This window comes from Takifugu flavidus, chromosome 3 (genome assembly GCF_003711565.1).
Source record: "Takifugu flavidus isolate HTHZ2018 chromosome 3, ASM371156v2, whole genome shotgun sequence".
Lineage (NCBI taxonomy): Eukaryota > Metazoa > Chordata > Actinopteri > Tetraodontiformes > Tetraodontidae > Takifugu > Takifugu flavidus.
The window spans coordinates 5,423,734-5,447,932 of NC_079522.1; the positions used below are offsets into that span (position 1 = coordinate 5,423,734).

The 24,199-nt window shown below is 48.6% G+C and overlaps 1 protein-coding gene and 1 long non-coding RNA gene across 2 annotated transcripts; one reads left to right on the plus strand and one right to left on the minus strand.

Annotated features, from left to right (window-relative positions):
* The first annotated feature begins 10,898 nt into the window (after positions 1–10,898).
* tesk1b (testis associated actin remodelling kinase 1b) lies at positions 10,899–24,119 on the plus strand. Its single transcript, XM_057028177.1, has 10 exons — positions 10,899–11,169; positions 17,639–17,760; positions 17,842–17,890; positions 18,190–18,336; positions 18,427–18,509; positions 20,429–20,519; positions 20,723–20,806; positions 21,652–21,738; positions 22,063–22,156; positions 22,331–24,119. Exons 1-10 carry the CDS (start codon positions 10,990–10,992, stop codon positions 23,392–23,394), a joined length of 2,001 nt encoding a protein of 666 aa, XP_056884157.1. The 5' UTR covers positions 10,899–10,989; the 3' UTR covers positions 23,395–24,119.
* On the minus strand, positions 13,792–16,077 carry LOC130523166 (uncharacterized). Its single transcript, XR_008949811.1, has 3 exons — positions 15,950–16,077; positions 14,448–14,539; positions 13,792–14,183 (listed from the first exon to the last, which is right to left on the minus strand). It is a non-coding gene; the product is annotated as an uncharacterized LOC130523166 (long non-coding RNA).
* Positions 24,120–24,199: the final 80 nt, after the last annotated feature.

Sequence of the window (24,199 nt, forward strand, 5' to 3'; positions counted from 1 at the left end):
ACATTCCTGAAAAGCAGCCCCCTCCATTTTCTGACCCAATCACTATGATATATGGTAAAGCTCTGTCATACTTACAACCTGAAGCCCAGCTCCACAATCAAGCTGACCTGCATGTAACCATGCACGTGGAGCACACTGGTGAGATCTGTAAATCAGACCCACACGGCACATCAAGCTATGCAGAGAAGTTTGCTAAACTCAAAGATCCACAAATGATTGTAATTATGCATCTATATGTGTGTGGTCAGACAGCTGTCTGCACGGCAGGAAGCCTTTCCACCGAAGCAGCAGCGCTATTCAAAGTGTCAGGTTCTGTACCACATGTTTCTATTGCTAAACCGCTTAAGAAAAGATGGCAAGACTTGGGATGTGACCTAAAACACTGGAGCAGCCTGCCCTATAGGCCTAAGGGTGAGGTTGATTTTAATGATCAGTTCCAGGTGTGGCGCATTCCCCTTAAAACATGGTTGCTGACACATCCAGCAACGCACCTCACAGACCAGAGTTCATGAGAAGAAAACATCTTCCTCACGCAGGAGGAAGAGGAGAAGCTGAAAGAGCTTCCCCCTGAATTATGGTCGGAAGGACCTGCAGATGTAGGTCTTATAAAAGGAGCAGAACCTGTAAAAATAATCCCTAAATCAGATTATAGACCATTTCAGAGACAATATCCCCTTAAGACTGATGCACAGGAGGGTATTGTTCCGATATTTAACTCACTGCTTAAAGCAGGAGTCATCAGAGAGTGTCCTGAGTCTCCTGTAAATACACCCCTATTTCCAGTAAGGAAGTCACCACCATCTACCGGCTGGCGGATGGTGCAGGACCTGCAAGCTGTAAACGCTGCAGTGGTCCCTAGGTCTCCCTTAGTCGCAGATCCATACACTCTGCTGAACGACTTAAACCCTGAACATCAGTGGTACACGGTGATCGATGTATCCAATGCATTTTTCTCTGTACCAGTACATCCAGACAGCCAGTTTTGGTTTGCATTTACGTTTCAAGGACGAAGGTACACCTGGACAAGGTTACCTCAGGGCTACTGTGAGAGTCCCACAATCTTTTCTCAGGTAATGATGTCATCATTAGCTAAGTTTAAACCTCCGTGTGGAAGTCAAATCCTCGTCTACGTGGATGACATCCTCATGGCGTCAAAAACAGAGGCAGATTGTTGGTCAGACACGCTAGCATTGCTACACTGGCTAGCCGCTCAAGGCCATAATTAAGCAAAAGCAAACTGCAACTGGTGAAGCAGGAAGTGATTTATCTGGGCCATGTTTTGACACATAATGGTAAAGCTATTCTCGAGTCGAGGAAAACAGCAGTGCTTGAAGCCCCAAAACCAAAAACAAAGAAGCAGATGATGTCATTCTTAGGACTTGTGAATTTTTGCAGATCATGGATCTTAGATTATGCGAAAATAACTGCCCCTTTACAAGCATTGATGTATGATAATCCCTTAGCAATGACTGATGTGTTAACTTGGACCCCTGAAGCTGAAGAAGCATTTACACACACAAAGCAGGCCCTTGTAGGTGCTGGAGTGTTAAAGCTGCCAGACTATCAGAAGCCTTTTGAGCAGGTCGTAGATTGCAAAGGTAATTTTATGACTTCAGTTTTGTTGCAGAAGCACGGAGATAAGAGGCAGCCAGTGGCCTACTACTCCCACAAGCTAGATCCCGTAGTTTGTGCACTCCTGCCATGCGTTAAAGCAGTGGTGGCAGCATCTGAGGCAGTGAAAGCCTCCGCAGGAGTGGTGCTATATCATGAGCTAACTTTGCTAGTTCCACATGCAGTGTCAATACTGCTGCTACAAAGTAAGATAGCATTCCTGTCGCCCGCACGTCATCTTTCCTGCATGGCAGTGTTGCTGTCTCAGCCGAATCTGACGATTCGACGCTGCACGACCTTAAACCCAGCAACGCTGCTACCCACCGCAGAAGAGGGACACCAGCACAACTGCCTGGATGAGGTCTCCATTACGGTCCTGCCGCGACCAGATCTTAGTGATGTCGCGTTGACTACAGGACAGACACTCTTTGTGGATGGATCATCGAGAAAGGATGACTGTGGACGCACTAGAACTGCCTATGCAGTAGTCACAGCAACTGAGGTGGTGGAGGCGAAATCACTTCCTCCTCCTATTCTGCTCAAGCTGCAGAACGCGTCGCACTCACACGTGCCTGTGAACTAAGCAAAGGACAAGATGTTACCATTTACACAGATAGTCAATATGCTTTTTCCACGCTGTTTGTGTTTGCTCAACAATGGAATTTAAGAGGGATGAAAACGTCGACCGGCAAACCGGTCATGCATGCAGAACTGTTAAAAAAGTTATTGGCAGCAGTACAGCAGCCACGTAAAATAGCTGTATGTAAATGCACTGCACACACTAAGAACACAGACGCAGTCTCACAAGGCAATGCCTTTGCTGACAGAGCCGCAAAGGCTGCAGCAAATAACAACACACTTCTTGATAATGAGGAATCATTTACCTTAGAACCTGCAGATAATGATATTCTAAAAGAAATGCAACAAAGTGCTCCAGAAAAAGAAAAGGCCATGTGGAAGAAGCGAGGAGCCAAACTGGATGACAAAGGACTATTAACCATAGGAAACAAGCCAATCCTTCCCCGGAATATGCATAAATGGGCAGCATTAGTGAGCCATGGGCCATGCCATGTCTCAACAGGAGGGATGGTACAGATGGTTAATGAACATTATTATACTATAGGATTTCATACCTACTCAAAAGATTTTTGTTCACAATGTGCTATTTGTGTAAAGGCATTGCCTTGTGAGACTGCGTCTGTGTTGTTAGTGTGTGCAGTGCATTTACATACAGCTATTTTACGGGGCTGCTGTACTGCTGCTAATAACTTTTTTAACAGTTCTGCATGCATGACCGGTTTGCCGGTCGACGTTTTCATCCCACAGGGAGCCCTTAAGGCCCCTGCAGGCACTACACTATTACCAAATCATCCATTTCACACAGTTTTTCTAGATTTTATTCAGCTAACACCATGTGAAGGTAAACAATATTGTCTAGTAGTGTTAGATGGATTTACTAGGTGGGTAGAAATTTTCCCCACAGCAAAAGCAGATGCACTGACAGTAGCAAAAGTTTTATGTAGAGAGATCATTCCCAGGTTTGGCATCCCGAAGGTCATCTGGAGCGACAATGGAAGCCATTTTGTAAATGAGATAGTGAAAACTGTAGGAGTAACTTTGGACATTGATTTGAAGAATCACTGCGCATACCACCCCCAGAGTGCAGGGTTGGTTGAAAGAGTCAACGGTACTATTAAGAACAGACTGAAGAAGTGTATGGACGAGACAGGAAAGAACTGGATGTTTTGTCTCGACCTGGTGAAATTATGGATGCACATAACACCACACAAGAAAACAGGCATCACACCCTTTGAAGCATTATATGGGCGGCCTTATTGCCTACCATACTTTGCAACAACAAATGAGCTAAAACATGTTGAGGAAACAATAGCAGATTATCTGAAAAAAGTGTTACTCAACCGAAGTGTGAATACTGTAAATGTTCTGCCTAGTCCTGTGTCTTCCACAGATTCCACCCCCCAGGAACCCATTCAACCGGGCGACTACGTGTGGGTGAAGAAGTTTGTGCGGAAGAGGTGGAACACGCCTAGATGGGAAGGTCCTTATCAAGTACAGCTGACCACAAAGACTGCAGTTCGAGTGGACGGAAAACTGTCGTGGATACACCTTTCCCATTGTAAAAAACAGAAAATTCTTCCAGGTGAAGGCGAGGGAGCAGTGGCGGACTCTCCGTAAACGGCTGACGGCCTGTATAGGTCCAGCAACGGCTGAACCCCGTCGGAACCTGTGAAGAAGATCTAAAAGGAAATGAAGTTGTTCTTCCTAATTGTGGTGAGTGCTGTGACGGCAGGGCTCGTGAGTTTTGGTCTTTGGAATTTCCGACAGGAGGGAGGTAATCAGGCACAGAAAGATGCTCTGAGACAGGATGAGAGCTACGCGCGCTAAACGCACCGTAGTTAGCCACTTAGAACATTCGTGGTTAGAACAAAATCCAGAGTCCTCACACACTTACAGTTTGAATACATGGTGGCGCTATGCTAATTTCACAGCTCGGACACGGAATCATTCTCGTTGTTACGTTTGTTTATGCTACCAGTTTCTGTGCATACACCGCGAGTAACTGCTGAACCGATGACAGGGAGTGAAGGACAGTGCTTTGTCCACATAGGGCTAAGCCGTGACACGAACTTCACACTCAAGTTGTTGGATGGAACGTGGTTCGCTCGCAGCAACTGCACCCAAGAGCCACTACGGACAATGGCAGGGAAAGCCAATAGATTCAGATTCCCTGTGCTAGGTGCAATAAATCACACATACTGTTATGCACGGAGTGGTGGTAGAGACTTGGGGTCATTACACAAGGATGTCTGTAAAGTTGTTTATACGTCATGCACACTGGGAGTCAGTCGTGATGTGAAGTTTAACACTTCAACTGATCGGTATTATCGGAAAACGTGTCTACAGCAAAATAAAAGTTCCAAACAGTGTGAACAGGAGTGTATTGATGACCCCCGGCACTTATGTGGTTTATATACCTTAGATGAAGCAACACAGAGGTGTCCAGAAGGTTATAACTGTACATGTAACTATCCCACTTTCGCGCCAGGAGACAAAGGCACGCAATTAGTGGATAAGGGATGGTGGGGAAAGAACATATTGAGATTGGAAACAGTTGATTACAGGTTGAAAGTATTTACTAATTTGACAAAAGTTGCTCTCACAGGAGTCAAGGAAGAAATGACAGCGCTAAGACTGATGACCATGCAGAATAGGATGGCCTTAGATCTCATAACGGCCCCCCAGGGAGGAGTTTGTGCAATGGTAGGAGATTACTGTTGTACGTTCATCCCAGAGAATGATGCGGACGGTCACCTGATAGATAGCGCATTGAAAAATTTAACTAAACTACAGAGAGCTATGATTGATGATGGTAGTCCCCCACCAGACTGGCTTACAGGGATGTTGTCAAGGTGGAGGGAACTGTTGTTCAAGATAGGAATGATGATAGGGATAGTGCTGCTAGTGTTAGCCATACTAGCTTGCTGTGTAGTACCTCTTGTTCGGGGTTGCATTGGCCGGCTCGTGGGATCGGCTGTTACTAGTACTTTGCTGCAGGTGGAAGAACGATCTCTACTGGACAACGATGAAGAGGAATCAGAAGAAGAATGGACAAATGTGATGCACGATGTAAATGAAATGTTTGAGATGTCTTAAGCTGTACCCATGTTGAACTCTGAGTGTAAGAAATGTGTTTCTAGGAAAATGACGTAATGCATTTAAATTTCATGAAATGAAATGATGTAATACTGACAATGAGAATCTAGACGCATTTAACGATAAACAGGAGGGAAATGTGAGAAGAATTATTGTTGTTATTACTATTATCGTTTCAATGCTATAGTAAGTATAGTAAGTAGATTTAGAATGTTTAATCAAAAAGAATGTATGAGTGTTTGACTCAAGTATTGTAGCTGTTATGTACCCAGCACTGGGAGGTATCATGTTCAAGGACACGAGGAAGTCGTAGAGATAGGAGGAGAAGGAATCATGAGGTCAGATTGACACAAATCTTGTGTGCACCAAATAAAAGAGGAGAGCGAGCAGCAGACGGACGGAGTTGAGAGAGGAAGCTTGAACTGCTCGTCAGCTCTCCCTTGCAAGGCCTCCTGTTGTTTGTGTGGTTGATCTGAGTCTAGTAAACGAACAGCGCGGGTGACCAAACATCACCCTCACATTTGTCCACATCAAAAAAAATAAATATATATATATCGATAATAATTCGGTTGTTATTGTGAAATGTTTGGGTTGTTTTAGCGTTAACTTGACAGTTTAACCTTTAACTCTTCCAGGGAGTTATTGCGTTAACGGGATTATTGCGGGTGAAGCAAAATTAAATTAACAGCGACCAGTTTAGAATTAAGGTCACTATATGTCACCACTAAGTGGTGAATTCCCGATCGTGTGTGTGTGTGTGTGTGTGCGTGCGTCTGTCTGTCTGTCTGTCTGTCTGTACCTGTTTATCTGTGTGATGTTTTTTAACATTTCCATTAAAATACTTGTTGTAAAATCAAATCTCCATAGGAAAAAATAAGCTTCCTATAGTTTTAGTGGTAATATACTGGTGTTTGTGAAAACAGTAAAAACTATGAATAAAACAGTTATCCAAGGTAGTTTTCTCTGTCAACTGGACTGTTTCTTCTCTTTGAAGACGTCTCGCCTTCTATCCAGAAGCTTCTTCAGTTCTCAGTGTTACAAGTGCATAAAATCAAATTGGCAACAGTCGAATTTTAGACAAGATTAAAATTACAAAAAAAAAATATTTTATTTTTTACAGAATCCCTCTTAGAAGCTGAAAACATACGGAATGCTTCCTCTACCGTATAGATTTTCAGAAAAGATTATTTTAAGAAGTATTTGCAAGTTTTCAACTCATAACCTGAGACAGTATCGCGTGTTGCCACTAGAGAGGAGCATCGGTGCGTGTTTTAGCTCTAATTGAGCGCGCACACGCAATAAAAAGCTTCTCTCCAATACAGGTCAGTGGGTTAGTGGAGAATCCATATTGTGTGTTACAGTCAGCAGCAACGTGCTCACATGTGTGACGTTTTGGCATAAACGATTGACAAAATACCTTTTATTGTTATATATTATTACAACATGAGTATAATTTGCTGCAGAATATGTGTGTCACCAATATGTGAAGCATATTGTGACAATTATTATATCTAGCATATTCAATAACCTTAAATTGAATATGTAGTTTGTTGCATTTATTGTGTATGTTGTAAAATATTTTATGTATTTAAGCAAACAGTCATGATTTTAACAATGTTTATGTGGGACAATGTAAAAGAAACAAGGAATCAATAAAATAGATGAAATGGCAGCACCACTGCTGAGCAGATTAGTGATTATTTTGACTCCAGAGGGACCTCATTTCAGAGCCAGGTTGGAAATGATGGTTAAAAAGCTGAGCCCACATGATCAATACATCTCCTGTTTACCACAATAGGGAGACCCATGTGACCTCTGCACCCACCGTTCCATAGCCGGAGAGGACAGCTCTTTAGTCTGGAGACAGCTCTCGTCAGCCTGGCACAAAACAAAGCTCGCTGTCCCAACCGAGAGCTCATTCCTCACCTGAAACACGAAACCGAGGCTCAGAAAACAGGCATGTACAGACAAGAGGGGAAAAGGGGAAAAGGACTCCGTGTTTGCAGAAACCAGGAATCTGGGAATACTGGGAGAAAAACATGCCAACCGTCTGTCCTTGCTGCTTACCTTGACCACTTAGACGTGAAAATGTATCTAAATACCAATCACTAAACGCATCACCTTTAGTTTTACATTTCATTTCTTGAGGAGACCACTGAGCACCTTCTTTCCTCCCCCCGCCCTCCCAGTCTGGATCCAGGAGATTAATTTGCTTTGCTGGTCCCTCCGGGCGGAGCAGCACTTCTCTTGAAGCCATTTTGCAGCACCTCTGCTGCCCTGGAGACCAACGTAAGCCGATCTGTGTCGGCCTCCTGGGCTGTTTGGGTGCCTGCGCGGATGCTCGCGTTACTTAAGAGGACAAGTGCGGTGTTTTACTCTGATTGTTCTCCACAGGGAGTGAAAAACAGGGTGGGATTTCTCCATCCAGGTCGCGGCGTGGTTTCGTTTGATTGTTGATTTAATGGCCATGGGGTTTTTAAGAGTTTAGGAACTCTCCCAATGTTAAAACTTCCGATAAAAATCAGCATAGGAAACTGTAAAAACTGTATCTCTAAGCATAAAATCATTTATCTTGTGTTTTGGTGTAATTGTTATTCTTTGGGGTGTCGTTATTTCATTATTAGGCAAAAAGAGATTTTTCTCACACTTTTATTATTATCTTATTTTTTGTTGTTATTATTTCCAGTTTAATATTACTATGCTTTTATTTTGGAATCGCCTTCTCCCAGTTTCTCTGTTGGCAAACTTATCTGGGAGCATTTTTGAGGGGAATTACCAGGCATTAGGAAGATTTATGCTTTAGCAACACCTATAATTCTTTTTAAATGTGGCTTTTGTTTTTCTTTGTGTTCTATTCACATTTTTTTGTCTATCCTTTCCTTTTTCCTTCCAAAAAAGTAAGCGTATGCAATGTATTATTTATAAATGGCTTACATGCCCCCCCCCAGCAGCATCTTGCCTCCTCACTTGGCAGTTGTCTTTCATCCAGCAAGATGGATAGATGAGGAGGTAAAAGGGGGGAGAGATCCCTTCATCTCCTTTGGGGACTGCTACAGGCACATGAAACAGCTGGTGTGCTCCAAAAACCAATTATAGAGGCCCCTGCCCCCCCCCCCCGCCTGGCTGAAGGGGAGGAGGGGGAGAGCGTGATTGTTAGCATCCACAGATGAGCCTTAACGAGAGGACGCCACTGAGATGGTCAGATGGGAGGCGCAGCGGGCGCCGGGTATGGATTTGTCCTGCCGAGGCCCGGATGTATAGGTGGGAATGGGAATTCAAAACCCAAAGAGCCTCACGTGTGATGTTTTATTGACGCTGCACGGCGCTCTGAGAGCTTCTCCACAGCTTTGGGAGGTTTCAGCTGAGAGATGTAGCCATACAAAACCAGTCTGAAGGAAATTCCCCAAGACTTAGTTTCGATTGTTGCCTCTGTGCTGATCTCAAGCGAGGATGGGTAGCAGCTGCACGCTAACATGTTTGCTAACCTTTCATTGTCAGCCACATGTGACTAATGAACACAGGTAAAGATTCGCTAAGGCTAACGAGATGGTTGCGCTGATGCGATGAGGAACTTACAACATGCTGGTAAATGGGGAAACTAAAGTAATGCCAGGTCAAATAGGTTTTCCCGCTGATTAAAAACAACATAAAGGTCACGTCACTGCGATAGTCTGGCGCTGAACTGAAATCTGACTCGTAATAATTTCATTGTGGCATCTCTATATTTGAAACGGATGAACAAGATAAACCAGGCGGTGGTACGTGCCTAAGGCATAGGGGTCATTATTAGGCTTAACCTTCTGCAGCCCAAGTTAACGAAGACCATACAAGGGTGCTCGTTTTTAGCTAGCACTGCTAGCATTCCTTACTTGTTCCCTGTTCTATTCAAATGCAAATCTTAAGGAATGCGAAACCCTACATCCTGCGACAAAATGCTGCGTTTTCTATATAGCGATCAAATTCTTTTGGCGCTAAAATTGTACCGTCTGCACTCATTATTATTGATAAAGTAAACACGGGAATAGGTCAACTGAGGTCAAGAGAGTTCGCTCTGACACACCACCCATGCATGAACGCTTGCATATAATCCACTCACGCAAGCAAGACCCCCATCGGTGTTTTGAATTAGTGATCAGAATCCATAAATAATAAATAGGACATACTGTATTATCACCAGACACAATAGTGGGTTTATCGTTGCCTCCGGAGCCGATAACTCGGCGATGAATAATACAGTGTAAGGGAAGCGTCCAGCAGCCCAGAGAGAATCTCCATCGCGTGTCAGAATGTGGCGCCGAGGTGTGAGGCGCTCAGAGTTTCATGGCTTGTTGCCATCCCTTCACAATTGCCTGCGACAGCCATTAATAATCATACCTGACTCTCCAAAATGAGCTTGAATTACGCAGCTGTCAACAGGCAAATGTATTAGATAACCTTATTTTTCCTGTTCTGACATGCAATATTATATCAGAAGGATTAAAAACAAATAAAAAATAATGTTAATAACAGGGTGCTTGAGCTTAAAGTCGTGACTTTTGACCGTACAGGTGAGAGCAGCGAAGGCGCCCCCTCAGGTGCATTTTTGCGGTAATCACGTGAGGCCCCGCCCACCCCGTTGCCTCCAATAAAACGCAGCCAAAAAAAAAAAAAAGAAAAAAAAAAGTCAGCGTTTCTATTTCGTCGGTGCCAAATCGAGCCGGGACAGCAGCGCGGAAGGTTCGGAAGAGCCGACGAATCAGCCTCAATAAAGCTTCCGGTCGCCGGACGGAGGATCTCGGCAGCGCGTACGGGGGAAACATGCCCGCGGAGCAGGAGCCCAGGTGAGTGAGACGCTCCCCGGCCTCGGCCTCTCGACGCAGCCGGGCTCCGGCGGAGGGATTCTCCCCCCCCCCTCCGGACCGGACCGGACCGTGGAGCTGTCTTGATTTACTTGTTTTTACCGCGTGTGCGTGTCCGGACGAGACTCGAGTCTCGCCCGCGAACTCGCCAGGCATCGAATTTGTGCGTGCGTGCGTGCGAAGCGCAGAGGGCAGCAGCGGGAGGCGACGCGGTGCCCTCGCACGTCCATGGCGGCGGCGGCGGCGGCGCAGATAACGCGCAAAAGGGCACCGAGCGCGGAAACGGTGCGCGCCGGCCGCCGGCGTCTCCCTCCCGATTGAGTCCTCGCAAGTTTCAGCGGCGGATCTGTCACATCGGATGCGCACGCCGCCCCCGTTTCCTCCCCTTTGCTCACTCTCTTCTCCGCTTTTAATAGGCTGCAGCGCCAGTGAGGCATCGGTGCGCACTGGAAACCCGGCGTTTAATTGGAGGAGCCGTGCGAAGAGGAGAGTCCCGGCCATTTCCAGCCCCTGGCCGCAGGAGGAGCGGAGTTTAAGGAAACCGAGAGGGGGGGAGACGCCGCTGCCAAGACGGCTGCAGCCTGCGCACTTTAGAAAGCGGCCCAGCCTCCCGCTGCGCGCCACCATGGACTTCACCCAAACTGCGGATTGATTCTGCAGGACCGAGTCTGTTCTGGACCAGTGCACGGGAGGAGGAGGGGGGGCGGTGTTCCACCGAGGCCTCCTCACGGTGGTCTGCGACATTTGGTTCCATCCACTCCCGCACCGTGGCCTCGCGTTAGACATGGGAATTGCCAACAGGAGCCGGGCTGGATTTTAAAACTACGCACACGTCCCGAGTCCTCCAGCTCCCGGAGAGGCCGAGATGGAGATGGAGTCGGAGCAGGCGAGAGACGCGGAGCCGCCTCTGCACAGCGTCCACGGATCCAACCGGATCCGGCCGTCGTCGTACCGGGCCCTGCGCAGCGCCGTCTCCAGCCTCGCTCGCCTGGACGACTTCAACCGGGAGAAGATCGGAGCCGGATTCTTCTCCGAGGTGTTCAAGGTGAGAGGGGGAGGGAGGAGGAGGAGACGTGTCACGCTCCCAACAGGTTTTGAGGGATGAAAACTTTGACTTCCGGTGTAAAAGTGGCCCCCAAAGTGCGACAAACTTTTTTTTTTTTTTTGGAGGAAAAACATGAGTTTAAGCCGGCTCCATCTTCACCGTCTCTATATTCAGTCTGCCAGTGAAATATATTCAAAAATAAACAAATATGGCGGCAATGCAGCCGGTTGATGCAGGTGCAGCGTGTTCACCCACTCCTCCACATGTTCTCATCAGATGTTGAGGTTCAGCTCTCCAGGGAGATCTTGTTTATGTGCCGATTACTTGGTTCTGACTGATTTAAACCTGGCAGGGAGCCGATATTTAGATGAAGCCCATAAACCCAGGAGTGCTTGACAGTTCTGGCCCCCCTCCGATGGCGTAATGGGTGAAATCCACACCTCCTGGCCTGCTTTCTTTATTTTCTTCACACGCGTGCGTCAGACTGTGTGTAAGTAGATCCAGCATGGACGGGTCGCTCCGGCCCGTGTCGGTAACCCGACCCCGGCCTCGGTACGGCGCCACCGTCCACCTGGTGGATGACCAGCACAGCTGGGCGGTTATCGTGTTGCTTTTTTTGTTTGGGTGGTCCCTCAAGGGCGACTCTCGACGGGCAGAACTCAAAATCTAGAGTCACAACTTGTTCTCCAAGGATTTCCCGGAATCCAGGAGGAGCGTTGAGGCAAGCGGAGCGAATTCTAGTCCGATCGGACGGTTTCAGGGTTGTTTGGTGGGATCGTGGGCGGGACAAACCCGAGCGCACCTCTTGTTTTTGGGAACTTTCAGACATGTTTTCATATAGCTGCACAACGGCGCTGCTCTGTTGTGGCTGCGTCGCCACTGCAACGCCGGTCAATAAATCCATCTCTTGCCTCGATTGGCTCGACGCGCGTTATTGATCGCCAGCCACTGTTTTGAGTGTTTTTCCATGTTATCAGCTGATTGGACTCCAAGCCCCGCCCCTTTCTGCGGGTAAATCATCATCCATCTGACGTCGCAGGGGCGCAACGAGATAACGGGGGGGGGGTTGGTTCAAGTGCAATTGGTTGGATTTGCAGCCAGTGCTCACTTTACCCTGTAGCTGTTAGCATTAGCCACCCATGTACAGAAGGCTTGCTGTGAGTTTGAGCGCCACCGTCTCGCCCTCTGAATCGGTGAAAGGCTCTATAGAGACGACGACTGGTATGTTTGTTCTGGGCTGCTGTGCAAATGCAGCGGTGCAACATGGCAAGGACCCCCCCCCCCCCTCCCCTGGACAGATCCTAAACCCGCATCAAGCCCTTCCTGCCAGCCTTTCCTCAGGCCTAGCAGCCCCGCTCGGTGGGTTAATATTTTTATGGATCTTTTGTGACGCTAAAATCCAAACACTGAAATAGTGTTTTAATATAAATGTCAATTTAATCAAACTCCAAATTGACCTCACTGGATGCCCCCCCCCCCCAGACCGTCATGGCCGGCCTGCTGTGCTCGGCTACATGGGTCCCGATCGATCACCCCGGGCTTGCAACAGGCGTTCTTCTTCTGCAAAAAACCTCTCAAACATAACAGCGGTTGGGGGGGGGGGGGGGGGGGAGGAACTGGGTGCACGTGTCGTAACAGATCCTCAAACTTCTACATCTTCCTTCAAAGTCTCTTTGGTTTGGATGGCGTTCAACTTTCTGTTGGGGATCTGAAACAATATTCTCATTGTAGATAAATTTCACAATCGATTGAGGCTCCAGTTCTTTTGTGAGTGTGTGTTTTCTCCAACCGGTAGCGAGCAGCAGGCCTCTGAGGGCTGGTGGTCGCTGGGCTCTCTGGAGGACCCCCAGAAGCTCCTCGGACCTCCAGCTCCAATTATAACACGGTGATGGTGAAGTTCTTGTTGATTCCAATGAAAAGTTGTGGCAGTTGACCCTTGTTCTGGGTTTTATGTCCCTCCTTTGCTGAATTAATTTTATCCTGAGTGGGGATTAGAGCTAACCCCCCCCCCCCCCCCCCCCGGGTTGTGATAATTCTACTTAAGTTTTAATTCTGCTGTGGCCGCTGATCTGTCAAATTAGCCGACCGCTGATGATCTTGGCCTAAGTGGCAGCAACATACTGTTGAGTCGACAGAGGGGAAAAAATCAAGTGTTGCAGCGTTATAAGTGATGAGCTCGCCAAAAGATGGTGGCGATCCCTTGATCCTAGCTAGCTCTTCCCATTAACAGGATTTATGCTGTTAGCCATCGCCAGGTGGGTTTCTTCCACTTCTGACAGAATCATCACACAAAGCTCGGCGTTACCTTGGTGTGCGGTCCTCACGTCGAGTATAAGGAAACATCAAGGTTGTAAAATTAAAAAAAGAAAAGTTGAAGCGTCAGCCCCATTTGTTTGACGTGCTGAGCTAAATATGGCTAACAGCTGCTGCTAACGCACTCTGCAAACCTGGATAAACCATTTTCTCTTTTTTAACCAGGTTTTAAATAAAAAGCTCTTCTCTGCAACACGGTACATTATCAAGCCTTCCAGCAGCAACACTGTGGGTAGGAAATGTTAAACTACATTTGCAGCGCTGCTTTTGGGGGGGGGTGCGACAGCTGTGTTTGACAGAGCTGATCAGGAAGTAAACGCTGCCGTGGTAACGCTGCGTGCAAGATGAGACGCTTCCCTACATGTCGGGCTAAAACACTCCCCCCCCAAAGGCTCAATAATGGCTTTACACAAGTGTCACAAGATCTAATTGTTGTTTTTGACTTGAGGTATTACATTTTCTCGGTGCCCATTTTATGATCTACAACCTCTTCTTCTAATAACGATTGATCGAACCCTTTGATTTGTTTTTGACATTAATGAAGTGTGAGCTCAATAACGGCGGGGATGACTGCGTTTGAAATTAATTATCCGTCACAACGACAGCTTGAACATCTTCTCTTGAGTTATTAATTCAGCCGGGACCTCGACGTGCCGATTGTGGGATTTTCCCGGTCTGGACGTGTTGGGATGTGATGAGTCCTGGATAGGATGAAAAGACCACAAAGGAGACAAAAAAAGCTGACTCCAAAGAAAGCTGCATCCTTCATCAGCTGTCATCTGTGTTTTGTGATCAGCTCGTGTGTGTGTGTGTGTGTGTGTGTGTGTGCGCGTGTGTGTGTGTGTGTGTGTGTGTTGTATTGGAGAGCCAGTTCAGACTTGAAAAGCAGCAGCTTAGCGTTGCACTTTTCCGTCACTGCTCCTCCACTTCTTCCACTCTAGTCTGGACCTGCTCCCTTTATTTACCTTTTTTCTTAGTTCTGTGCATCACTCATGTCGCCTGTCGTCACTTCCACGCCGGCCTTTGTTACCAATCCGAGGCGGGCTAGCATGAAGCGCTAAGGGCAAAAGTTGCACCATAAAGTCAGTTTTTAATGAAATGAGTGTTTGTGAAAGCCATGTTGTGTTACAGTAAGGCACAAATACGCCTTTGCTCCCATCCCCAGGGTGGCTCGCTGTTGACTGCGATCATTTAGCGCTAGCCTCGGGCGAGGGCCGCTCCCCAGCAGTAAGGTAAACAAATGACTTGATGCATGTCGGTATCAGTGACGAGAGCTCATTATTTGTATTGTCAACTCCGTCGCGTCACGCTGCAGTTATGAATCCAAGTCATTATATACAGTTGAAGAGCAATTTAGTGATTTTTTTTTTTTGGTGAACATCTTGACCCTGTCAAGGTGTATTACAAAAGAAAGGGGGAGGTGTGTTCGGCCCACTGTTGTTGTGCAACAGACCGTCTGCTCGCCTCCGCCGTGCCTCCCCTCCTGCATCAGGTAGGGTTTCCGCTCTTGACCACATGCAGCTCCCCCCCCCCCCCCACCTCCACTCCAGTCCACCTCTCTGTCACTGCTGGAGTGGGACGGAGTGAATTCTGCATCGTTCTCTCACAGGAGAGCAAAAGGCCTCAAGTTGTTTTTGAAGGAGGGGCTCGTTTTCTTGAGACTCGGCCCTAGATTTGTTGTTTGCACTTTACACAGTTTAGCGCCCCCACCATCGGGATACTGTCGGGTCGGGTCCCGGTCAGTAAGAGGAGACAACAAATTGCACAAGGAACCTGAATCCCGGCGGTAGTTCAGCTTTAGACGCCACCATTGAGCAGAGCAGAGCAGGCGCCACCTATCGACGCGTAAGCTCGACCTCTGCTGTGCTGCAGCCTCGCTGGCGGACGACTTTATGGATTGTTGTGGTGTGGCGTTAGCGGTCAACCGCTGTGAACAGAATAAAAGGTGCAAATCACCACATAGCAGTCGGGGATGGGGGTGGGGGGGGGATCGACTCCACCCATAATCCAGCAACTGCAACCTGCAGCCAGAAAGTCTGGTTGAATAAATTTGCATGCTAATCGGAGGACAAGTAGTCAGATTTTGATGCGCATAGAAACGTATTTGGTATGAGCTAGCTGCTTTAAGACCCCCCCCCCCCCCCCTCCCATCTCACACACACACACACACCCTTGGCAACAGACGCCACCGACCATGCTGGCACAGGAGCGAGAGCGATGCTCGTGACCTTTCCTCTGCTGACAGCAGCACTTCATTGCTGGCAAATGTGCTTGTTGGAGCGTGTGTGTGAGTAGGTCAGTGGGTGTGTGTGTGTGTGTGTGGTGTGTGTGTGTGTTAAACTGCCCTGTGTCATGGTGTAATCTTGATGCATGTGTTGATAACGGCATACCAGGCAGCTGCACGGAGGAACACGTACTCGCGAATATGCTACTGTTGCGACGCAGTGACGAGTGAGGACTTGTTTACCTGGAGGGCGCAAAAACGGACGACTGTCGGCGCCGCCGCTATTCCGCCGCGTCAGCGTCCAGCTCACGTCGGCAACCGTTCTTCACGGGCGCGTCGCGAGAGGTGATGCCAGAACTGGTATCGCCGCGAGTGGAAGGAGGAGCCGGCGGCATGTGAAAGATCTCGCCTAAATGCGCTCGAGTGTGTAATTACATAAAGCCGCCCTGGCTCCCACGCCGCCTCTCCTGGGTTCGGCCTCGGAGTGATTCCCCGGGGAAGGAAGCGGCTTCCTCGTGCAGTTTTGGAGGCACCCGTGCATGTGCAGCGCCACCGTCTTTGCTGAGCTAAAGATCGCCTCATTGACCGTGTGTGTGTGTGTTGTGTGTGTGTGTGTGTGTGTGTGTGTGTGTGTGTGGTGTGTGTGTGGTGTGTGTGTGTTGTGTGTGTGTGTGGTGTGTGTGTGTGTGTGTGTGTGTTGTGTGTGTGTGTGGTGTGGTGTGTGTGTGTGTTGTGTGTGTGTGTGTGGTGTGTGTGTGTGTGTGTGTGTGTGTGTGTGTTTTAATAGCATTACTCTCAGTACTCCAGTCTGTCCTCTAATAGGCTTTTGCATCACTCTGATTATGTGGCCAGCTGATATCCATTCTCTCACACACACACACACGCGCGTAATTCCTGATGAAACCCTAAAATCCCCTCCCCCTCCTCCCCATTTTATCTTTATTAGCCTAAAAGGAGCGTTTGCTCGGGGGGGGGACCACACCGAAGTGTTAGTTTGAGCAGTTGATGGATTTCTGCATCGCCGCGCCGGCGCCATTCAAGGTTGTTTGACAAAACGTGCACTTTTCAAAGCCTCGGAAACCAGATCGGGGTCAGAACGCTCGGCGACAAGTGCAGAACAATGCAGCGGCGTGGCTGGAGCGGATTGTTCCACACACACACACACACACACACACACATGCGACGGTGTGGGGCAACTTGTTTAAAAACCAACATTTGCTCCTGTTTCAGCTCCTGTTTGTCTTTTTTAATGGGATTATTTTGCGACGCAGAACGCAGTGGCTAAATTGGGGAGGGCGTCGGATTTCATCATTAGGACGAGGGTGGCCGGGCTCACGTTGCACGGGGGGATGAGTGAGTCGTGCCTCTCGTGATGTCGCAGCTTCTGAAATTCAGTATTTCCAGCAAACGGCTGCAAATTGACGCTATTTTGGAGGTTTGTTTACATCTGGAGGAGTGAATTCACATTAATAAAACTGTCTTGATCGTGTTTTTGTTTTTATTTTCTTGAGGAACAGCGCAGACTTATTCCTTTTATGCGCTTTGCCAGAAGTATTTGCGACCGTCTGTTTGTCTAGGTTCTCGGGGGAAGTCAAATAACATGTCGCCCGAGGCCAGGGTGAGCGCGCCGCTCCTCGCCGTGATTACCATACCAGACATATCCATGGTGATAGCAGCGGCAAAAACAAATGAAGAGACTGAACTGACCTGCTAATGTTTCATGGCCGACTTCCAGAGGCGCCGCAGCGTTAATGCGACTGCAGCGTTGGCGTCCTGTATTATATTAACACTATAAATAAGGTGCCGCCGTCTTGGTTTTTCTAGATCTGTTAAGCTTCGTGCAATGTTGACAGTTTTTAAAATGCGTCCCCTCTTTATTTGTGGTGCAATCATCGCATTAGCTTTAATTTCTTTCTCTCCCTCCCCACGCAGGTGCAGCATCGGGTGTCGGGTCAGGTGATGGCTCTGAAGATGAACATCCTGCCCAGTAACAGAGCCAACATGCTCAGGGAGGTCCAGCTCATGAACCGGCTCTCGCACCCCAACATACTCAGGTGGCTAAACCCGCTAACGGAGAATCGGCTCCCCGAGACGCTCTGTGGCGCGTGCCTAAAACGTGTCGTTCTGTCTTTCAGGTTTATTGGAGTGTGTGTCCACGAGGGGCAGCTCCACGCTCTTACGGAGGTAAGGGGAAGCTTGCGTGAACAAGATTTTAGCTAGCTTCCTTTGGCGTTGTAAAGCCAGTCGCTGTGTTTTAGCATAAAAAAGGAAGAAGCAGAGACTTTACAAATGTGTGGAGATTGAGGAAGGGGGGGCAGGGTTCTGCATATTTAGCGGGTTTACCTGCCGTTGCCATGGTAACCCAGCTGCTTGACAGCGAAGGACAAATAAAAGCCAAAAACCCGGTTTGCCGTGTCGGACTTTGTAAGAACTAGCACTAGCATGTTTTGATGATCTGTGTTTGCGACCCGTTTTGCCTCCAGTACATCAACGGTGGCAACTTGGAGCAGCTGCTGGGCAGCGACGTGTACCTGTCCTGGAGCGTGCGCCTCAGCCTAGCGCTGGACATCGCCCGGGGACTCCGTTACCTGCACAGCAAGGGCTTCTTCCACAGGGACCTCACCTCCAAGGTGACGCCACGCACACCTAGTAGCACATGCGCTAATAGGCTACGGACAATAAGAACACAGCTGTAACGACGTGTCTGTATGTGGCTGCAGAACTGCCTGGTCCGCTGGGAGGGCAGCATGTGCTCGGCCATCGTGGGAGACTTTGGTCTGGCAGAGAAAATTCCAGACTGCAGGTGAGTCCACTCATCAAGCCGGTGTCGACAGGGCGATTAGATAAGTCCCGCTCAATAAATCAAACTCCTGCACTCCTGTCCCTCTATCTCTCTTCCTCTATCTTATTGGAGCAAAGTGTCAACAAGCACTGTTGTTTTTTGTTTGTTTTTCACAAGACCAGTTTCCCCACGGCCGCAGCGCCGCATTTGTAGCGCGTTTTGAAACGACGGCTCCGAAATACCTGCTGTTGGTTCAGCCGTCGTTGCCGCAGTAACGGAGCTGCTCAACAACAGAATTCTTTATTAAAGACCCGTCTTCATCGGGTTTTTTTCCCCCCCCAAAAATGGTCACACTGGTTTGAAACGATGACGTCCCTCTTCCTGTGTCTGTTACTTAAAGTAGAGCGAAAGTATCTGTTGGGAGGAGGAAGTTGAAGGTCAAAGAGGCGACGCGGACGCAGTTTCACCTCGTTTGCCCTCCCAGTTCCCTCTGCCGCCGCTTCATAAACACGCGACCTATTGAGGAGACGCAGCTGCCGCCGCCGCCCCGTCCGGCCTTTCGGATTCTTCGTGACGTTTCCGCCGCGTGTCGGCGCCGAGCGTGCCTGCTTTTGTGCGCCGGCAGCTGCGGCGCTGCTCTTCCGTCCCACTCGTCAGCCCTTGTTTGCTCTCTCGATCACACAAACGCCGTCGCATCCTGTAGCGAAACAGGCGCTGACAAGCGTGGCCGCGAGCGCTGCCTCTGAATTTGTGGCGCTCGGAAGGGAGCCGAGAGGAGTTTAGGAAAAGAGTTCCAAATAAGGTCAAAGTATTCCAGTCTGTCATTTCGCTGTTCCTGGACGAGCGCTGCCACTTTTAAACAACCCAGTCCTGTTCTTTTACCCCCCCGCCATCCCCCAGGGTGCTTCGGCTTCACCCTTTCACCCCGTTTTCCCCGTCTCTTGTCCCACTTCTCCAAATGTGCGTGCAGGTCAGGAACCGCGGGCACCTCGGCTCCACGCTCTGCCGTTACTCCCGCCGCTGTCATCCATTTGTCATGTTTCGCAGCATCGTAGGCCGCGAGAGCGGCCGAAAATAACGCAGACAGGAAGTGCTGCCAGCAGCACGCGTGTGCACGTTGCCGCTGCACATGCCCCTGTTCCTTCCTTTTTTTTATTTTTTTATATTCCACCAGTGTTGCACAATGATATTTCCACATAACTGAAAAACACTGGCTTCTTAGAAACGGAAGAAGCCCACACAAACATTAGCGAGCGGTGACCTCGTGTAACCCCTCGCCATCGGCTTCTGGGTTAATGAGGTGGAGCCCGAATGGTGCTCCGGTCAGTTTAGTTGCATTCGGCGTATTAAATGTCAAAATTAAATGTGTTTAAATGATCACAGATGTTTTGAATTTGCACACGCTGTTTTTAATTGTCCCGTGTCTCTACAAATTAAGAGTTTTTATCTTTTTTAGTAGACGGGGACTTTATTAGATGTGGGGGGGGGGGGGGGGGGGCGCACATTAAGGCCAGAGGGCCACATTAAGGCCTTTTTCTGTCCTGGACATGCCTGTGGGAAATGAGGGCTCGAACATGAATTGGTGTATAACTCTGTGCAATACGGATGTAGTGCTTTTATTTTGAAGGCAGCTAGCCTCTTAAAGAGAGAGTCTCCTCTTAAAACCAATATTGTTGCAGAATGTTGAGGGTTTTTTTTAAAATATAAATGTGAGAAGATGAGTTCCCTTGTTTCAGGATTACAGCATAACAGAAACCACAAGTTTCTCCTGTGTTTGTGTATAAAATCTGTCATTTGGACTTCAGAATCAGGAAAAAATGCAAGAATAATTTGCTTGACCTCCTGAGCTAAATGCCTCATAAGTGAAGAAGATAAAGTGTCATACTTGGACCAGACACTTTAGGTCAACACCACGTTTAATGTCTCTTCTCTTCCTGCAGCGAGGAAGAGGAGCAGACCCCTCTGGCCATCGTGGGCTCCCCCTACTGGATGGCCCCAGAGATGCTCCGAGGGGAGGTGTATAATGAGAAGGTAAAGGAACGTTGATCATTAGCCCACAGTAAGGAGATTGTGGAGTCCGGAGGTTGGAATGAAAGCGGTGACGTAAATCTCTAACGATTTTTTAACTTGGTAATTTCAACAGCGTGCGGCGATTGTTACGCAACAGGTGTGCAACCGTAGACAACAGGAGCCATATTTGGTGTGCAAACGCATCAATGAAATGTTTATCGCAGGTGGACGTGTTTGCATATGGCATCATCCTGTGTGAGATCATCGCGAGGATACAGGCCGACCCAGACATCCTGCCACGCACTGAGGTAGCTGACAGCATGGGCTAATCCCCCACCCCCCCCTTCCCATTCACAGATCAGAAACCAAACAAATGCATATCGCCCCCTGGTGGCTGGCAGTGGTACAGATCACAAACCCCTCTAAAGCTAAATCTGAAACCTGTTTACTAGAATTCAAACACCACAGAATATAAACATCTACAACCTGTTTTCTTAGTTTCAGGTCTCTAATGGGGATACAATGTAGCAACAGATGTTGGCACCAAAACTAATCTTGTAGATTTATTAAAGTTTTTAACCAGATTTAGCCCTTTTATACCAGTTCCATCAGTGTGAATTTATTGTACGACCCTAAAAATAGCCCCCCCAATGTCAGGCTTTGGATGTTGCCACTGAAGATATTGCTAGTGTTAGCAGTTAGCTTCAGTGGAAATGTAAAGTAGCTTTAAGTTACTGTCTTTAAAGGAAGAATAAGACCGCAGAAATGTATCAGGTAGCAGAAAACTGCACTTGCAGGACAGGAACTGTCCTTTTTTAGACTCGGGTCTTTTCTAACTTGATCTCCACTAAAAAAAAAAACCTCATCTTTTCAGACCTACAGTCAACGTCTGTCTGTACATATTTGCACCATTTTGCCTCACCTCAAATGGTGCAATGAGCGTGTAGCTAATGACACAGTGCAGCCTTCTCCTGGTGCGCAGTGTGTGTTTAGCACACACAGACCGTGTTTAAAGTCCTTTTGAAGAGAGCTTTTCTCTATAAATAGTTGAGCATTCAGAGCCACTTTACGTCGAATAAAAGAATGAACGAGCACAAATGACCCTCCTGAACTGTGGTAATGCGAGTAATTTCCTCGGTGCTGTTTGGTCTAGGACTTTGGTCTGGATGTGAAGAGCTTTCAGCAAATGGTCGCAGACTGTCCTCCGGACTTCCTGAATCTGGCCATCTCCTGCTGTTGTGTAAGAACCTTCCACTCTTCCAAGAATCCACTCCGCTAGCATCCTGTAGCTTAGCTGTCCTCCCTGAATACAACAGTGTTACGTATAATTATGTTGGCAAATATTGTAAAGATGCAGCCAAATACGTAAATGTGGAACCGCTTCTTCTGACGTGTGCACTGTTGGCAATTTTAGAACACGAGTTTTTGTTCTGTCATTGGGGTTTGACATTAAAGACTCCCTTTTTCATTTCTGGCGTGTGTTGGGGGTTTTGGCAGGAACCAGCAAGACGAGAACCGCCATCATTTGCATTATTTGCATATATTTTTCTTCCCCTTCTGTTAGTTGAATGTGAATGTCCGTCCGTCCTTCTCCGTGATCGTGGTGGAGCTGGAGAAGAGAACCGAGAAGATGCAGAGGGGCGAGCCAGCGGTCAAAGGTGAGACGAGGAACGGTCAAAAAGGTCTCGCAAACGTTTAAAAAATATCCAATTCTCCGTTAAAAACAAGGCTACGCACGTCATGAGGTGTTGAGAAACCTGGATTACGGAGATAAAAGGTGCAGAGGCAGATAAAGATGGATTTATTTTTTTTTGTTTCTGTCTTTCCCAAAGCCGCTGAAGATCCCAACCGAAGACGTTCCCTCACATCGGATCTGAGTCCCTCTGATGGCCGACCCCCCGTGCTCTGCCCCTCGGACATCCCCTCTTGCTTCCTGGCTGCTCCGGCGCGGGTCAACCCCTTCTCCCTGAGGGAGGACCTCAAGGGCGGCAAGATCAAGTTGTTCGACACGCCGAGCAAGTCGGTGATCTCCCTGACCTTCACCCTCCCGCCGCCGCCCGACTGCGACGACCCCTCCGAGATGGACTGCGAGGACCGGCCCAGGAGGCACCGGCGCTGCCACTCGCTGCCGTGCACGCCGCCGCCTCAGATCACATCGACGCCAGGCTTTGAGGTCACTGAGGCAGAGCCCTCGTACGAGGTGGACTCTCTGAATGGCGACGCGAAGGGGTTATCGGAAAAAGAGAGACTGCTGGAGGAGGGGAGCGATTCGGGCCTTCCTCTGTCCCTCGAGCCCCTGTCGCTGGGCCAAGAGAGGGAGGGCGAGGAAGAGCCGATGGACTGCACCAGCTCGCCGGACACCCAGGATACGTCCTCGTCCCCCTGCTCCAAGCTCTCGATTCCTCCCTCTGGCGCCTCCACTCCCCTGCAGCCGTCCACCCCTCCCCTCGAGAATGGCTGGCAGTCGGCCGTTTCCAACGGACCTCCAAGCTTCCCTCATCTCCCTCGGCTGGACAACAACAACACAGTCGCAGGTCGTCCCCAGGGATGGGACGCCACCACCACCAGCGCTCCCAGCAGGACCAAAAACAACAGCTTCGGCTCCCCAGCCTCCGACCCCGCCGGGCCGTCCCCTTTTGGTTCCGGCAGCGGGCACTCTCTGGAGCAGGAGGAGGTGATCTCCTGCCCGGGTTGCTGCCTCGCCGGCTTCCGCTTCCCCTCAGTGTGTCTCAGAGGTCCACCACGGAGGAACCACTACAAGAACCTGAACGGGGACCACGGAGCCTCTCGGGGACTTCTCTGCCCTGGACCCAAGGGTCTGTCACCCGCTCCTACCCCCACCACTGTGACCCCCAGCACGGAGCTGGGGCTGACCCTACCAGGGCCACAGACATAGAACCCACTGCTTCTCCAGACCAAAAAAAACGCAGAACGGCCACGTGCACGAGAAGCTTTTCGGACGGATGTTAAGCGGGTTCCCTCTTAGAATTTGCACAGATTTAACTCAGCAATACCCCGCTCGACTTCCTCCACACACGCTTACTCTCGGTGCGGGCTGTGATCTGGCCCCTGCTGAAACACACTCCAGCTCACTCCGAAAAGAATCGCCTTTTCCGGGTAACCTTGCTGCATATCGCCCTCTGCTGGGCCGAGGGCGTCACAGCCGGACGACGTCTGGAATATTAAAGGCTCGGCATGCTTCACGCTGCGGATCGTGTACATTTGCGTAACGTTCAGGCTCGGATGCCGACGGAGATGCTGAAAAGAGGAATGTTTAGTATTATTACTGCTGCATTGATATTTGATGTTTGGTGCTGTTTTCCGAATGAACGGGCGTTTCGTTTCGATGTCTCTTAAGAGGTGTACAGGCTACTGCAGGGGTGCACGTTTTGGAATGAGTGCGCGTCAGAGCGAGACGATTAAGTGTAGGCTGTACTTTGTTTTGTTTTTGTTGCTGTATATTTCTCTGGTTGCCTGGTTTAAGCACTTCAACTGTATTACTGCTAATAAAGAAAACTGTTGATGTCATTACTTTTGGGGATAAATGGTCAAAGACCTGCTTAATTGATGTACAGATTCTTATTATTCAAGAGGTGGCATTGAATAAAATGATAGACCTGACCTTGCTTCTGTTTCTCCAACTGTCTTTTTGCAGGAGGGGGGTTGTTGCATTTTTAAAATGTTTTGTTTTATTTCAGTGC

Coding starts and splice junctions, on each gene's coding strand:
- tesk1b (XM_057028177.1), top strand. CDS start 10,990: ATGGAGATGGAGTCGGAGCAGGCGAGAGACGCGGAGCCGCCTCTGCAC. Junction 20,520..20,722: donor GGGAGGTGTATAATGAGAAG/GTAAAGGAACGT, acceptor TGTTTATCGCAG/GTGGACGTGTTTGCATATGG. Junction 21,739..22,062: donor TGGCCATCTCCTGCTGTTGT/GTAAGAACCTTC, acceptor CCCTTCTGTTAG/TTGAATGTGAATGTCCGTCC.